A 16,765-nucleotide genomic window follows, 5' to 3' on the forward strand; every position below is an offset into this window, starting at 1 on the left:
CAGAACCTTCAGAAGGTAAGGCCTAGCTGGAAGAAATTGGTTACTGTAGCACAGGGTTTAGTTATAGACTAGCCCCATGGTCAACATGAACTCTGCTTCTGGTTCTTACCTGCTGCCATGGATGTAACCAGCCATAAGTTTGTACCACCATGGACCAAGCCATTTAAGCCACCATACCCTCTTCCACCATAGAACCTTCAGAAGGTAAGGCCTAGCTGGAAGAAATTGGTTACTGTGGTGCAGGGTTTAGTTATAGACTAGCCCCATGGTCAACATGAACTCTGCTTCTGGTTCTTACCTGCTGCCATGGATGTAACCAGCCATAAGTTTGTACCACCATGGACCAAGCCATTTAAGCCACCATACCCTCTTCCACCATGATGGGCTATATCCTCTGAATCAGCTCAAATACACTGGCCCCTGCTCAGTTGCCTCTGTCAGGTGCTCTATCACAGAGGTGAGAAAGAGAATTTATACAGCAAGGAACAGAGGATCCAGCTACCTCCCCTTCTTCTAAGTCCAGAATCACTGTTAGACTTCCACAGCAGGCTATGAGGGGACAATGGCCCTCTCCAGATGCTACAAGTGACTATCTACTCCACAGATAACCAGAAGCAGTTTCTCAGCCACCGAGACAGGCACGGTTAGGGCAAAGGACAGAGCCCTCCCTCTGGCAGTCCCATCTGCCATAGCCTTTGGTCAGATGAATGATGGTTGGTCCAGTTGTTGCCCATTCATGTTGCCCAGTGCAGTTACTCATCGGGGACGGGTGGTGCTCAGTTCCACATGGTAGTCAGTGACCCAGCTTTCTATCCACACTGCTTGGCTCAGTATGTAATCTCTGGTGTCACAGCGGAAGGACTGAAGAGAAGGAGCTCATGCATGGAGGACTTGTCATATACTTGGCCTAAAAGAGGTGTGTGTCACATTGACATGCATTGCTCTAGCCTCTAAATGCAGAGGTCTGAGAAGAAGAGCCTGCTTGCCTATCTAAAGAGGAAACTACAGCATAATGAACAAAGGATGTGGTCATAGGCATCTTTGAATTTCTGTAGTGAGTAAGAAGTAAGACCCATGCTGTATAGTTCCACATTTTACCTCACTGAGCTTCAGAATGTGAGGTAACATCATTCTTCCCACTTACATATGGAGAAACTGAGGCTCAGTCACTTGCAGAGTTTAATTTTACAGTAAGAAGATGAGACAGATTCAAGACTGCAGTAGCCCAGCTGGCTTCGAAAGAGCAGCCTCCCACCTCCCGTTAGGAGGAACATGTCACGTGCTTGGAAGCCACAGCAAAGTGCAATCCTATCTCCCAGGCCCAGCAGTTCCTCACTCACATGTATGTGTGCAAGATCAGAAGAGCAGAGCACAGAGCACGTTTTCCCTCTGATTAACTCAAGCAGGAGGCTTTCCCTAACTGAGAACAGACTATCAACAGCTCTGCCAGCAACTGTCTGCTCCTGCCACCAGGCTGCATTCCATCAGAAAAAAAAACAGGCTCTAGTTATTGGGTGGGAAGGGAGTCACATCTGCCCCTAGATACGCACAGAAGCAACAGACATGGTACTCTGATTAATAATGAAAGACTGGGCAGAAACGTATTTCATTGTAAAAGGAAGGAGACCAAATCCTAGTCTTCTTTCCTACCACACTTAAGAAAGCATGGAATAGGAAGAGAATCACATATATTAGGGAAGAGGAAGAAGAGAAAGAGGAGGAGGAAAAGGAGGAGGAGGAGGAGGAGGAAAGGAGGACAAAGAGGAAAACAAGGAGGAGGAAGAGAAGAAAGAGGAGGAAGGGGGGGAGGAGGAGGAGAAAAAAATAATTTTAAAGAAACAAATCTACCTGCCCAGGTGGTAGAGAAACATAAATTGTCTAGTATTCCAGGAGCCCCGTGATGCCAAAGAACTGCGCCATGTGTTTTCATACTATTTTAGGCAGGTTCTATTGTGTATGGGAGGGACTAAGTGAACACACCGGTTTAACCCAACCCTCTCTTCTGAGAACTCGGGAGGTTGAGGACCCAAGGCAGGTTATTTAAGTTCAATTGGCAACAAAATGGAAGGTGTGTCTCTTCACAGATAAGCCTCCCCTAAGCACTGGATCGGAGCTCCCTGGATCAGCACAAGCACATCCTGGTCAGGAAATGAATGTGGACTTAAAACAGTGCAGCACAAGGATGCGGAAACTTGCTGATTATGAGGGGAGCCATCAGGCCACCCAAGTTGCCGAGACACTGTTTTGTGACATCTGTCTCTGACTAATCGCTCCAGTTTTGTCTTGCAGATGTATAAATGTGTTGCCATAGTGTCTTCATGAGGATTGTTTCTTAATGATTGGCAGTACTTGATTTTTGAAGGGCCAAACATTTGACTCTGCCTCTTTTCTCCACCATACCCATCCACTGGTGGGTGGGCCACCTTGGACTGAAGAGTGGGCACTAGAGTGAGTCTGGGCACAGCTTCCCTGACCAACTGGGCTGGCTAGGACTCTATACTTTAACACCCTACCTCATGTAGCAGGTCCTGCCCCACAGGGGTATCACCAGTCATTGGAACCATGCAAGATGCATCCTTCTTACTAAGTTAACAGTGCATCCCACCTGACCAGCCTCTACCTGAGCCACAGCCAGAGCCACAGCTCTTTCATGAGCCACAGCCAAAGCATTTCTTGCCCCTTCCATTAATATGAATATACAATATCTGCCCTCGTGTTCTCAGATTTGTAGACTCTATATTAGTGAACAGTGGTTGAAACCAGTCACTTAAAAATTTATCACACAACCAACAACATAAAAGAATAACTATCCAACTTCTAAGTTGTATATAACTTGAACTTTCAAGGCCAGTATCTGTGGAAGGGGGAAAATGCATCTGCCCATCTGTTTCTGAGCAGACTAGAAAGCTTTGGTTGAAGAGGTTAAGCCTGGGGAGGTTGTTAACTGCTTTTCTTGATCCAACTTGTATTAATTAGGATACTGTGAGCTACTGTAACAAAGAAACCCCAAGGCATTGTAGCTGAACTCAACAATAATATTTTGCTGATTAAATAACAGCCCTGCTTAGCAGATAATTCTCCATCAGAAGTGATTTCATGGACTCAGGCTTGTTGAATATTTTGAATCTATCCCTCCTCAAAGCTTGGAGTTATCTGTTTTCTGCCAAAGGAAGAGAGATTGTGGATAATGGTAACTCCTTTTAAAACTGTTTGAGCTGGAAATGACATGCAGCACTTAACTCATATTCCTTTAACTGAAATCAAGTGTAGGGGCCTAGTGAGAATGAGGCATTCTGGGAGATGTAGTCCTTGCTCACAAAGACTGTTCCCCCATGCAGAGTAACGGAAGGCATGAGTGTTTGGTGGGCATCTGTATTAGCCTGAGACTTACTTGAAATTTTCCATAGATATCAGTACCAGGGAATTAGTCTCTGTTTTTTGTACTGGGTCTCCACAGTATTTAGTGGGGAAATGGTAGAGAGAAAATCCAGGACTCAAGTCAGAATAAACAAAGACCTTGGCTCAAGAAAGCGAATCACCTCTTAATGTTCATATAATCAGATTCACTTTCCTTTGCCCACATTTCACATCCCAGCTAGAGTGAGGCCACAGGATTGAATAAAGAAGTTTCCCCATGGGGAGTGTCTGGGCCATGGGTTCTGGTGTATCTTATGGTCCTGTAGGATTGGACTATTCTTTACCACAGAAAGCTATGTTGTGTGTGTGTGTGTGTGTGTGTGTGTGTGTGTGTGTGTGTGTGTTTAGTGAAATACTAGTGTGTGTCTACTGTAAGACAAATGTTTGACAGTATCTCTGAACTCATCTCACTAGATACTGGAACTTTCCCTCTCAAATTATGATAATCCGATCTGTCTTAAGACATTATCGCATGTCTGATGGGGACAGCAAAAATCAGCTTCAGTTAAGGACCAGTGGATGAGGTGAGGTTGTAAGTTTAATTAGGCTGCAATGAGGGTACGGAAGCAATGACCATACCAGCTTTCCAAAGCTAGAGCTTGTGGCTTTACTGAGCTTAGCTGAACCTGAAGTGTAACTCCTTAAAAATAGTCCACATAAGTCTGAAATGGAATAAAACAGTATAGAAAAAATTAGCACCACTAGTGTGAGCCTTCATGAAGAAAGCAGGCTTGGATGTTACAATGCATGATCCTGATTAATAGGTCCCAGCTTCCTAAGACCACAGGAAAGTTTAAATGCAATCTCATGTGAAGATAACCAGCCAAGTTATTGGTGTGCAATAGATAGTCCATGTGTGCTAGCTAACTACAGTCTCTTATAGCTCTTTCTCCAGCCCCAGATCATTCTTCCATTTGAACACAGGAAGGTAATGTTCCAAGTGAATGAGGATTTAATGCAATTGCCATTTGATTTAATTTCCAAATGCATTAAAACTGTTAATGCAACACATCAGCATGCAGCTGATGAAGTAGTCAAAATAATTCAAGGGAACCAATACTTGTCAGGTTTTATTTATCCACATTTACGCTTCTTTAAAAATAAGCTGGTCTCTGTGCCCATATAGAGTACAATATACATAGATATCTCCCTGTTAACTTCCCCCACACACATATGTTCAAGTGAAGCTTTTCACCCTCTTCCCATCTGTCATTTCTTTCTTCCCATGAAAAGCTAATGGGGATGTTATCAAGAGCGAGGGAGTGAGAGGCTGAGGAGAGGCAGCTGGTGAATGTGGGGATGAGGACAAGCATGTGCATGTGTGTACACCTAGAGAGAGAGAGAGAGAGAGAGAGAGAGAGAGAGAGAGAGAGAGAGGATAGAGAGGAAGGAGAGAGAAGACAGAGAGAACACAGAGAGAGCTCCATTTCCCTAAAATCTCCACATCCCTTCTCCAAAATCTAAGGGATTTGGGGAGTCATGAAATTATATTCCTAATTCATACAGATACTACAGAATAGAACTTGGATTTGAAAGCAAAACCTCAGATTTCCAATCTATGCATTCTTGAGAGTGTGAAGAGACATAGACTGAAGCCTGCAGACAGGATGGGGATGCTGAGGCTTCTTGAGTCTGAAGGCCAAGGTCAGACAGGAAATGGAAAGAGTGGAGGAGGTAGGCTCTTTCAGGCATAGTTGGGTACACACACTTGTGTATGAAGGAGTCCTGGAGAAATAGGTGGGGTTCACCAGGAAGTGAGCCCTCCATAAAAAGACCTGAAGAAGACCTAGAAGGCATTTCTTAAAAATAAATTACTATCCTTATGGCCACAGAGTGAGCCACATAGTTAGCACGTCTTGAAAAGGTGACTCAAACCCCAAGAACACAGGCTATACACACAGGGCATTAAAAAGCTTGCAGCCTCCACTGTAAGAAAAGAACAAGGAAAAATAAATACTTAAAAAAAAAAAAAAAGAAAAGGAAACCACTAGCTGCAAAGGAGCCCTCTGAAATCATGAGCTAAAATAAAGCCTTCCTCCCTTAAGGTGTTTTGTCAGGTCTTTCGTCACAGTTATACAAAAGTAAGACAGGTTGTTAGGTCATTGTGGGTATGCCCTTCAAGAGAAATGTAAGACCCTGGTCTCTTCCACTTTTGCTTCCTGGACATAAAGTAAAGCAGTTTACTCCACCATATGTTCCCCACCATTCCCATCTAGGACTTGGCCCTACCTTAAACTGTGAATCAAATAAACCTTTTCCTTTTCACCTATTAATTATCTTCAGTATTTTGTTTTAGCAACAGAAAGATTACACAAAAATAAAGGTGACAGTATATGGGAGTGATAAGACCTATTAAAGAAACCAAAAAATAGCACAAAGGGTTAAAGCTACAAAAGGTAAAGCTGGGAATTTAGTAAGCACTCTTTTATATAAGGTAGTTAGTTAGGAGATGCCTCTCTGAGAAGCTGATATCTGGGCAGAGACCAGAAGGAACAAAACAAGCGAGCTATATAATTACATAAATAAAAATATTTCGGGCAAAGAGCAAAGCAAATACAAAATTCCATAGGTCAGTACTAGCTTGGTGAGGTTCAAGGAAGAGGAGATGGACCAGTACAGCCAGAGAAGAGATGAGAAGGTGAATATGGTGATCACAGTACTATCTGCCCCTGTATCAATTAGGCCTTTAAACTAATGGCCATCTAGGGAAAGTTGCATCCTAAGCTTATGCAAATCAATAGGTATCGTCCATTGGACTTGGGGGGTATATTCCCTTCCTCTCTTTGGGGCAGGGCTGAGAGGTGCCCCGTTGCCCATTTAAAGGTAACTTTTGTATGGGTTTACCATCTGCCTCCACCTTAGATCTGCATTTAGATGCCCTTTGCGGCATCTCGGGCATTTTGAAGGGGGAACCTGGCTCCTTTTGGCCTCCTTTTGTATGGGTTTACCATCTGCCTCCACCTTAGATCTGCATCTCGGGCATTTTGAAGGGGGAACCTGGCTCCTTTTGGCCTCTTTCATAATCTTATTAGGACAGGTACACGACCAATGGCCCTATCCCCTGCAGGCCCAACATTTGCCTTTGTCCATCTTGGCCTGCAGCTGATGAGCAGCCAGTGCCTCAGCAAGGGCCAGTCAAAGAAACACAGAGGAGAGAGATAGTTTGAGGTTTTTTCAAACCTGAAGAAGGTGGTAACGTGGCAAGAAGTTTGAGGTTTATTCTGGGATATTATAAACTGCTTGTAGTGGTTTGAATGAAAATGTCCCCCATAGGCTCCAAGAATTTGGACATTTTGTCCCCAGTTGGTGGCACTGTTTTGGGAGGTCTTAGAAGGTGTGGCTATCCTGGAGGAAGCACGTCACTGGGGTGGGCTTAGAGAGTTCTTATGCCTTGCTGGATCTCCAGTCTCGCTCTTGCTTCCTGTGCCTAAGTGATGATGTGAGAGCTTCACTTCTGCTCCTGCTCCAGCCACCTCTGGCCACCATGCATCCCCACCATGATGGACTGTAATTCCCCTGGAACAATAAGCTCAAATAAACTCTTCCTTTTACAAGTTGTTTTGGTTAGTGTTTCTATCACAGCAACAGCAAAGTAACTAATACACTGCTGGCGGGTGTGTTCTATGTGTGAAATATGTACATGTCAGTGTGTGCAAATGTATGTTCAGGTGAACACAGACATTTCTGCATGTACATTTGGAGGCCAGAGAAGGACACCAGTTATATTCTTTCATTGTTCTCCAACTTTCTGAAATAAGGTCTCTCACTAAACCTGGAACATTCAGCTAGGCCAGTGAGTTCCAGGGATCCTCTTGGCTCTGCCTCCCCAACACTGGGATTACAGACACATGCAGCTGCTCCAAGATATTTACACGGGTGCCGAGGATCTGAACTACGGTTCTATCGCTTGCAAAGCAAGAACTTTATCGACTGAGTCATGGGTTTATAAGGAAATACCAGGATTTAAAATTTGCTTTCTAATTGCCACTCACGGTGTTTATTGGAAAGTAGACCTCAAAAGGGCAAAAAAGAGAGGGAAGGAAGCTGGAATAGTTATTCATCTGAACAGAGCAGAGAGTGTGACAAACCCAATCCTCCACCCATCTCTATACATAAAGTTTGGGGCACATAACCATGCTCATTCCTTTGCATTGTTGGGCCTTCTGGACCCTCATATACACGGCATGGAGAAAAATGAGGCCTAATGTAACTTCCTGAGCCTGACTAAAGTTTAGTGACCTGTCTCTGGCCTGTCACTTCTGTGTGGAGGTGACTCAGCAGTGCCCTATCTAAGATTGCCTCTGCCCAGTAACAACTAGCGTAATAAATTCCCAGTGGCCCACAGTCTTCGCCCCAGATGACACATTCCTATACCCACCCCCTTTTCCACACCCCTTTTGCTTAAACTATATAAGTTGATGCCTGATGCAATAAAGTGAGTTCCTGCCTCGACAAGACTCCCGACTTGGTGTGGTTTTTGAGTTGCCGACACTCACCATCCCGCTCAGCCCCTAAGAGAGGACCCAGGCTGGTCCTGGCCCTTCCCCTGTGCCGTACCTGTCGGAGCGTCCGACATTGCATATTTTCTGTAGTTGTTTTCACTTTGACAACAGAATGATGGTGGTACAAAGAGATAGGATGGCCCATCAAGCTGAGGATATTCACCATCACATCCTGGGCAAGAAGTGTGCCACCCTGGCCTAGAACATGGAAAACGGCAGCTTCTACATTGACTTAGGAAGTGGAATTGACACAGGGAGGAAGCCAGAGCCCAGGCCACATTCTTATTCCCCAAGCCTGGTCTCTGAGAAACACAGACCCTGGGTCCCTTTTGCCTCTAAGGACTGGAAGAAAACTGAAGTCCAGTTATGAGGGAGGCTTCGCAGTGCTTTGTTGGCTCCAAAAGCATTGTTCACAGAGGCTGCTGGCATTACCTCTTCTCCCAGCATGCACTTGACTTCCACAGATGCTCTCTCTTAGGAGTCAGTAGCTAGCAACCTTGGTTACCCAGCGGGCCGCAGACGCTGTGGGGTCCCTGGAGCAGAAGTGCTACCCCTGCTCCCATCTCTCAGACCTTTCTATTTTGGTGCATACAGAGTGGCTTCCCACCGTCATATCTGATTCTCAGTAGGAGCTTCCTCCAAAAAGCAGGGGCATCCTGTATCCAGGACCCCCATAAGAAGCCCTCAAACAGTGACATGGGAAAGGTTTCAATATTCCAGCTTCATTGCACCCCAGGGTTTTACCATGAACTTCAGAATCTCCCTCCTGGGAGACTGAGTTCCAGGTATCCACAGTGATCACTTGCTTGAAAACGCCCCCTTTACTGGCTGGCACATCTCTGTCATTAGAACCAAATAAATAAACCTCCTCCATTCAAACTCCAGCCCCTAATCTGCCTCTAGGCATCCCAACCCCTTAAGCCTCTTCACTCCTCTTCCAAACACAGGCTGTGTCCTGAGTACACTTAGCTGCCCGATGGTGGCTAGCCGCTGTATGCAGGCAGGACCAGGGAAGGATGCAGAGCTAAATGCAAAGTTCTGGCCTCATGGTAGCAAACTATCTGTGAACCATGTGTAGGGGTGCTTCAGAGCCCCCTGACTCCTTCAGAATATATCTCCAGATCCTGTGCTAGTCCAAAGACTGTGAAAGTGTGCCCAACACACACTGCTATCCTCAAAAATGTCACCCCCTTTTACCTCTTATTTGGTTCTCATTTCTCATGTCTTAAGACTAGCCAGGCTCTTCCTATTCATATGTTTGCCATGGTCAAAGGTTCCAGTGCAGGTGGGGTCACTCAGAGCAGCCCTCCAAGACATTCCAAGACTAAATTGTTCAGTTCCTATCATGTTGTAGGAGCTACCATGTGGGATTTTTCAGGAAATATGGGACAGGAAGGGTTAGCTTTCCTACTTGAAAGCTCTGTGAGCTTGGGAAATCTCCATAGCTTCTCTGGGTCTCTGTGCCTTCATTTGTAAAAGGGGATTATTAACAGTCCCTACAACAGGAAGTCACTGTTAAAGATTCTTAAGCTCAAGTAGCAGGTGCCTGACATAAACTCCATGATCATGTGCTGTAGGGTCTGCATGGCTCCTCTTGCAAGATCATGAGCTTACCATAGCACCTGACACCTGCTTGGGCTCAATGAAGATTTACTAAGCAAATGAACAGAGGAAGCAGTCAGATGCTCCAGACATTCCAGCTTTCAAGCAGGAGCTGTGAACTAAAGTGCACAGAGACTCCAGCCAGTGAAAGAGCAAAACAGACCAAATCAGGAGTGTGGTCAGCTGTGGAGTCAGCACTGTCAGAATGCAGCAGCCCTCTCCATCAACCCAGGATGCAGGATTAGCAGTGTAGCCCATCTTTACACAACTTCAAGAAGCTTTTACAACAGACACAAGAAAATTCCACACATTATAAGTAAAGCATTTCTGCAACTGACCTCAACCCATGAGCTGGATCTGATGACTTCGGTCCATGCTCTTTCATATGAGTGAGACCTAAATTTGATTTAAAGTTACATTTCCACAGTACAGAACAGCATTCCTTCAAAGCTGGACAAGAGACAACAGACACTGTATTTAGGTAACATTATCTAATAAGAATAGTAAAAATATAATTGTTCCTAATTACAGACATAATCTTACAGGCATTTTCCTTTTACTAGGATCTACACATATTATATTGTCTCTCCATCTAAGTAACCAATTAGATAAATACCTTCACCCCATTATACAGATGAAAATGAGACCAGGATTGAATAGTGCTTTACTTGAACTCACACAGGCAGCAGGACCAGGACCAAGACTAAAACTCAAGTATGTTCCAATCCACAATCCCTCCTCTTGACCCAACCCACATGCTCCAGTGGGACTCACAACAATATTTAAGTCAGTTCACCTGGTTATCCACACTAGAATTACATTTTTTGAGACACTAACTCCATACTGACAAGTATTCTGATACTTGGTAGGATATGAAATGGACTAATTTTAAAATCACTAATTTATGAACATCAGGATGCAACTGAATAACTTTTGTTGAGGACTCCCATGTTCTTGAGTGAAGCAAAACACCCTGAAACTGAAGAGACTGGAGAGACCAGAAATAGAGGGAGAGAATAGACACATTTATGAGCACTAGTCTGGAACAGGTAGCCAAGGAGATGGGCTGTCAACTGAGCGAAACCTCAATTACAGAGTAATCTAACATATACCCAGTACATTATCACAGCTCAATAAACAGCTCTTCAGAATTAAGTAATTCCAATTTGTTCTCATTGAGGTCTGTGAGTCGTCCAGAGAATGTGATGTTACCTACACTCATTCAGATCAGGCTGCAACTTCTAAAGCCCTGATCGGCACTGTGCTAGGATGGTGGTGAGTCAGCCAGCCTGCCTGTGTACAGCGAGACAAAGACTCAGCCTTGGCCTGTCCTGCTCAGCTCGGTGGGTGCACCTGCTGTGGAAGCCATCACAGAGACCTCCAGTCCTGGCACTTCAGGCATTGAGGGGCCCTGTGTGCTCTCTGCCACAGCAAGGCCAGAATTTGGAACAAATAACCCTAGGAAGAAATGGTCCATGTATCCAGGTAATGCTCATGGCAGGACCAGCTACTGAGCATCCCTGATTCATTGGGGTGGACCCAGGAGAAGATGCAGAGATCTCTCACCTGTGTGGATCCCCAAGCCCACATTTTAAAATCCTCTTTCCTTATGGTCAGGCATCACTATGTGAGAATCAAGCACCAGCCCCCCCTTTTACAGAGGCCTGCATGATTTCTCCAAGGTCAGAGAGGTACTGGTTAAACCACCTGGGTCAGATGCCTGGTCCCACTCACTAGGTCTCTCACTTCTTCACCCGGGAAATCCCACTTACATGCTGTTCATCTGTTCACTTCTTAGAGACTGTGTATCAGACACTTCTGAACACAGACATCTATTATCTCATTTCACCCTCTCAAAAGTCTTCCAGGGAGATAATACTATATCCCTATTTCCAGATGCATCTTCTAAGGCCTTGAGGGGTTTATACCGTGCTCAAAGTCACAGAGCTGGCACAAGATGGGGCCAGAATTCAACTCCAGCACCTTGGCCATGGTGTTCTCTCCTGCTGGATTAGAATCAAAACCATGTATGGAAGAACCATGCATGGAAGAGAACCACACCACACAGGTTTCTTTTCTTTTTTTTTTTTCTGTGATGCCCCAAGATCAGCTGGAGCCTCCTGACTTCTCGGTGTACACCATCTGTGGGACACACAAGTCTATCACCACTCAAGAAGAGGAAATACAACATGGGTCACAGCCCATTCCCTTAGGATATCACTTGGCCCTTGAGAAGGCTTGGTTTCTATAGTTGTTGTTTTTCAGACCTTTCTCCTTTCTCTGATAAAAGAATAATTACTGTTTTTATTTTAAGTGTAAATACTTCAGTTTTGAAGCACTTAAGCCCCAGCTCAGCCAAGGCAAAGGGGTCTTACTAAGAAGATAAGTCATTCTTTGTAAGACCCTGTTCTCAAATGTTCTCATTCCTTGCCTTCAAGTGGCTACTGGGCACTCTCTCAAGAGTGACAGGTTTCCTCTGCTTGTGAGTGACCCTGCCTTTCACTGTCTTGTTTTGTGTGGATACCAAGAATTCCTTAGTAGGTATGTGTGTGTGTGCATGTGTGTGTGTGTGTGTGTGTGTGTGTGTGTGTGTGTGTGTACTTGGGCCATGAGCTCACCCATTTACCTGCTGTCTGAACGCTTCGGCAGTGGTTATAACATTGTGATATCAAGTGCCAACAGGACTAAAAATCACCAAGTCCTCCAAATGTGCCCAAAACAGCACACTTTAGACCCAGATCTGACCTCAGCTCTTCCCTTAGAATGACCCTCCACTCTTCAACCCTGCAGTGATGGCCCTCCTAGCCATAAAAGGAGTTGAAATTAAATCACCCTGCACAGCTGCAATTAAGATCAAATGAGATAACATATGTGAAGGGACTTGTCTACATTCAAGGGACCAAGCGCATGGCTTATCACCAACTGAATATTAAAATGGATGGCAAAGGGGCACTAAAAAATTGATATCCTATTCCAAACATATGGGCAAATTGCATTAAGGTACAATAAAACAGGGCCAGGTTACAGAAAATGTCAACGCACCACTGCTTGCTGTGAAGGAGCCCCAGAACCTCCCAGTACATCTCTTAAATGAATGGCAAGGGTTACAGGAGGGGGGTTCAGAGCAGCGGTGGCTGCTGGGTCACATTGAGACTCCTGGTGAATGCAGTAGAGACTGGAGTTCAGGCTGCCCACTTGCCTTAACTGCCTTCTCAGGCATAGCCATCAAAGGATGAAGCACGGTTCCAGTGGTCACCTATCCAACTCGGGGCATTCCTGCTTCAGCAAGTTCTCTGCCCCAGTAGCCTGTTGATTCGACTCCCCACACCTCCGTACCCTCCAGCTGAGTGGAGGACACAGGTAAGGAACAAAGCAAACATTTTCTGTTCCCATTTGTCTGTGTGTAAACATCAATGCGCATCACTAATCCCATACCTCTCCTTGCTCTCCATTTCTCACCAGGCACGTGCAAGGTGTTTGAAGGATGACAGAGAGCATGAGAATGCTGTCATTCTCTCACGGGAGAGAATGACAACCATTAAAAGATACAATGGATCTGGATTGTATCCATTACCTGGATACATCAACCATTAAAAGATACAATGACCGTTCCAGGGAACAGCTCAGAAAATTACATATTCACTGAGTATCTGAAAGGTCAGCAAATGCCACTGTGTCACACAAATCAAACTTGTGGCACCAGAAAAGCAAAGACAGGAAACTTAACGCAATCAGAGCAATGGGTTCTTTTATATATCAATGGCATTCCATGTAAATGAATGGAAAGGTGATTGGGGGGGGCTATTAGTTATTTTGTTCATGATGGCCTAATTTGTTGATCTTTAGCTTAAAAGTTCATGACATTGGGGCTGCAGAGATGGCTCAAGTGGTTAAGAACACTGACTGTTCTTGCAGAAGACCCGCGTTCGAATCCCACCACCCTCATGGCAGCTAACAACTGTCCGTAACTCCAGTTCCAGGGGATCCAACAGCTTCTTCTATCCTCCTTGGGCATTGCAGGACACGGGTGCACTTACCTATATGCAGGCAATACATGCATACACATAAAATAAAAATAATAAATATTTTTTTAAAAAGTTCCTGACATTGTAGTGATGAAATAAATGTCTACTGAAACCAATCATTCACTCATTCATTCACCAATCTACAGAACTCTTAAGGCTGAGTGTCATAAAATAACTGACTGTGCAGATAAAAGCAAGGCTCAAACACTGGCAAGTTCCATGGGTCAGTGAACAAAGAACCCATGCCAGGCACTCTGCCGAATAAGGGCACTTAAAACTGAGCAGGTAACGCCCCTCCCCTCGCAGAGTTATGTCTGAGACGGGAGTCAAAAAAAATCGAACGAACACGTGAAGGAAGTTGTCCTTGTAAAGTGTGATAAGACCTATGATAAAAATATCCAAAAATAACTGAAGGATTGATTTTGACTCAAGAGTTCTAGGGTACCAGCCATCATGACAGGGAAGTCGCAGGGGAGCAGTTTGAGGCAGCTGGTCACATTGCATCCATAGTCAGGAAGCAGAGGCAGAAGAACGCTGCTGCTCAGCTCATTTTCTCCTATTTATTCAGTCCAGGACTACAGCCCATGGAATGGCACTGCCCACGATTAAGGCAGGTCTTCCCGTCTAACTTAATCTACAGTATCTCTAACCTAATCTAGATAACCCTTCATGGGCATGCCCAGAGGCCTGTCTCCTAGGTGATTTCAGATACTGTCAAATTGACAATCAATATTAGCCATCACAAAAGGAAAGGAGACCAGATGATGTGAAAGATGACACACTGTCCTCCATGTGAATATACATCTAAAGTCAGGGTGGTCCCAAAGAGAAAAACCCAGAGTGATTCCCCACTCTGGTCCCATTAAAGCCACCAATTTACATAGGGTTAGCAAAGAGAGGACACGGTTTTCATACCAAGCCATACTTAACCAAAAAATAACAAGTCCAGAGCCTTGTGGGAAGCAAGCATTTCATTTCTCTTCAAGCACAGCAAATCTCACTTACAGCTGCATAATGTGAGCAGGTTCATTATTTCATTCACTAAATTTTGCTGTATTGTAATTTTAATCGGTGAACACTGCTAGTAAAATGAGTACATTCATTTGCTCTTGCGACCTGGTAAATTGTCAAACCAAAAGCAAAACTGCAACACAAAGGAAAGTCCACAAAGATGTTCATGTGCTTTGTTTGGGCCTACCAAGTCGACCTCTGGGGAATTTATTCTAAGGAAAATATCTGATTCCGTGGAATTGAAAAAAAAAAGTTTTCCTCAGAAGAACTGCACTGAGGTATTAATTGTTGCATACCCAAAGGAACGAAGAAGCAAAGCCAAAAACACTAGGAACTACCTAAGTGACTCTAAGGGGACTTTTAAAAATGGAAAAATTCCCTGGGAGGGATGGTATGCCTGTATATGCCCATTACACATGGTATGTGAGTAGGACCTGCATGTTCTCAAAAGAAGCAGTAGAGGAACCAATGGAAAGGCCAGAAACAGTAACTCCAGATAAACAGCCCTAAGAAAGCTGATAAACGTTGACTCCAGACTGTTGGAGGCAGGCTCATTTATTTCAAAAGTCATCATATGGAACAATTAAAAATCCCTCAGAGCCAGTGTGGCAGTGCACACTTTTAATCTCAGTGCACCAGAGGCAAAGGCAGGCAGCTCTCTGTAAGAAAGAGGTCAGCCTGGTCTACATAGTGAGTTCCAGGCCAGCTGAGGCTACAGAGAGATTCTGTCTGAAAAAAAAACATGAAATAATAACAACAACAACAACAATAATAATAATAAATAATATATCCCTCAGAAACAACTCTATGAGAACACTGTAGTAGAACATCTCCAAAGAACAAGAATATGACTTGTGTCCATCCTGACTGAATACAAAATAAAGCCACATTTGGAGGGATCCTCCATGTTACTATGTGAGAGCTTTGGGGAGAGGTGAATTGGAAACCCGTGCTGCTGTGGGGAAAAGAAAGAAGCAGGTAAGAGAGGGGCTTGAACTCCTCCTGGCAGCTCAGACTGTGGATAAATGGAGTGGAGAAGGTCCTGAAAGCCAGTGACTAGGTAAAGCCATAGATTGCTGGCACTCACCTTTCACAATCAGCTCCGCATAGTTGGACACACCAGACCCACCATCCGAGCGTATCACGCAGCGATACTTGGAGACACTACGTTGAGCAGTGTCTGCCACACTGACCGTGGCTGAGAAGCGCCTGTGGTTGACCACACGAGTGACCATGAGGGCCGTGTCTCTGCCATTCCATTGCTGAGGACACAGGAAGGGAGGGAGAGAAGAAATCATAGCATCACAGGATTCTTGGCACCCTATAACATAGACCCCACACCACTCACATGCTCCTGGGGCCAAGGATGTCCTTTAATGAGTTCTCATCCTGGATTAAACTATTGATCCAATTTAAAAATACAACTGAGCAGTTGAGTATGATGGCACATGTACTGGATAGCTTTCATGTCAACTTGACACACCTGGATTGAAGGAGCCTCAATTGGGGAATTTCCTTCAGACTGGCCTGTGTCCATGTCCATGGGGCACCTGCTTGATTGTTGAGTAATGTAGGAGGTTCCAGCCCACTGTGGGTGGTGTCACCCCTGGGCAGGTGGGCCTCTGTTGCATAAGAAAGCAGGCTGAGCAGGTGCCAGGGGAGCAAGTCAGTAAGCAATGATCCTCCATGGTCTGTGTTCCAGCTCCTGCCTCCAGGTTCCTGCCCTGAGTTCCTACCTTGGGCTCCCTAATGAACTGTGACCTGGGAAATATAAGCTGAATAAACCCATTCCTCCCAAAGTTGATAGTGGTCAGAGTGTTTTGTCAGAGCAATGGGGAAATAAACTAGGACAGAAATTGGTACCATGAGTGGGGTATTGCCGTGACAGACCTGACCTTGGTGTTTTTAGGAGGATCGTGGAAGCGTTCAGAACTTTGGGCAGGAAAGCCACTGAGTGCTTAAAGTTTGTTTCTGTGGAGCTTGGAACAGTTATGCTGAAAGAGTTGTGAACAATGGAGGCCTGGCTTGTGAAGCTTCAAGGGGAAGCAGAGCCTATCAGGGCTGTTTGTGTGATATCTTGAATTGAGAATCTGTGGGTTCTGGTCAGCTGGGGCTGCAGAATCAGCTGTGATTAAGAAGAGACCAGAACCTGAAGTAAAACCTTTGCTTTACTGGGACAACTGATGCTGGTTAGCTGGGGCTGAAACA

At 44.9% G+C, this 16,765-nt stretch overlaps 1 protein-coding gene across 6 annotated transcripts in view; it reads right to left on the reverse strand.

The window, feature by feature from the left end:
- Positions 1-16,765, reverse strand: part of Ptprt (protein tyrosine phosphatase receptor type T) — a 1,217,152-nt gene that overhangs the window by 744,112 nt on the left and 456,275 nt on the right. For all 6 annotated transcript variants that reach the window (XM_029554985.1, XM_029554983.1, XM_029554981.1 and 3 more), the window contains one exon: positions 15,645-15,819. In XM_029554985.1, coding sequence (XP_029410845.1) covers positions 15,645-15,819 — 175 coding nt within the window. The remainder of the gene's footprint in view (positions 1-15,644; positions 15,820-16,765) is intronic.

Source organism: Nannospalax galili, unplaced genomic scaffold (genome assembly GCF_000622305.1).
Source record: "Nannospalax galili isolate Female #2095 unplaced genomic scaffold, S.galili_v1.0 scaffold205, whole genome shotgun sequence".
NCBI classification, from domain to species: domain Eukaryota; kingdom Metazoa; phylum Chordata; class Mammalia; order Rodentia; family Spalacidae; genus Nannospalax; species Nannospalax galili.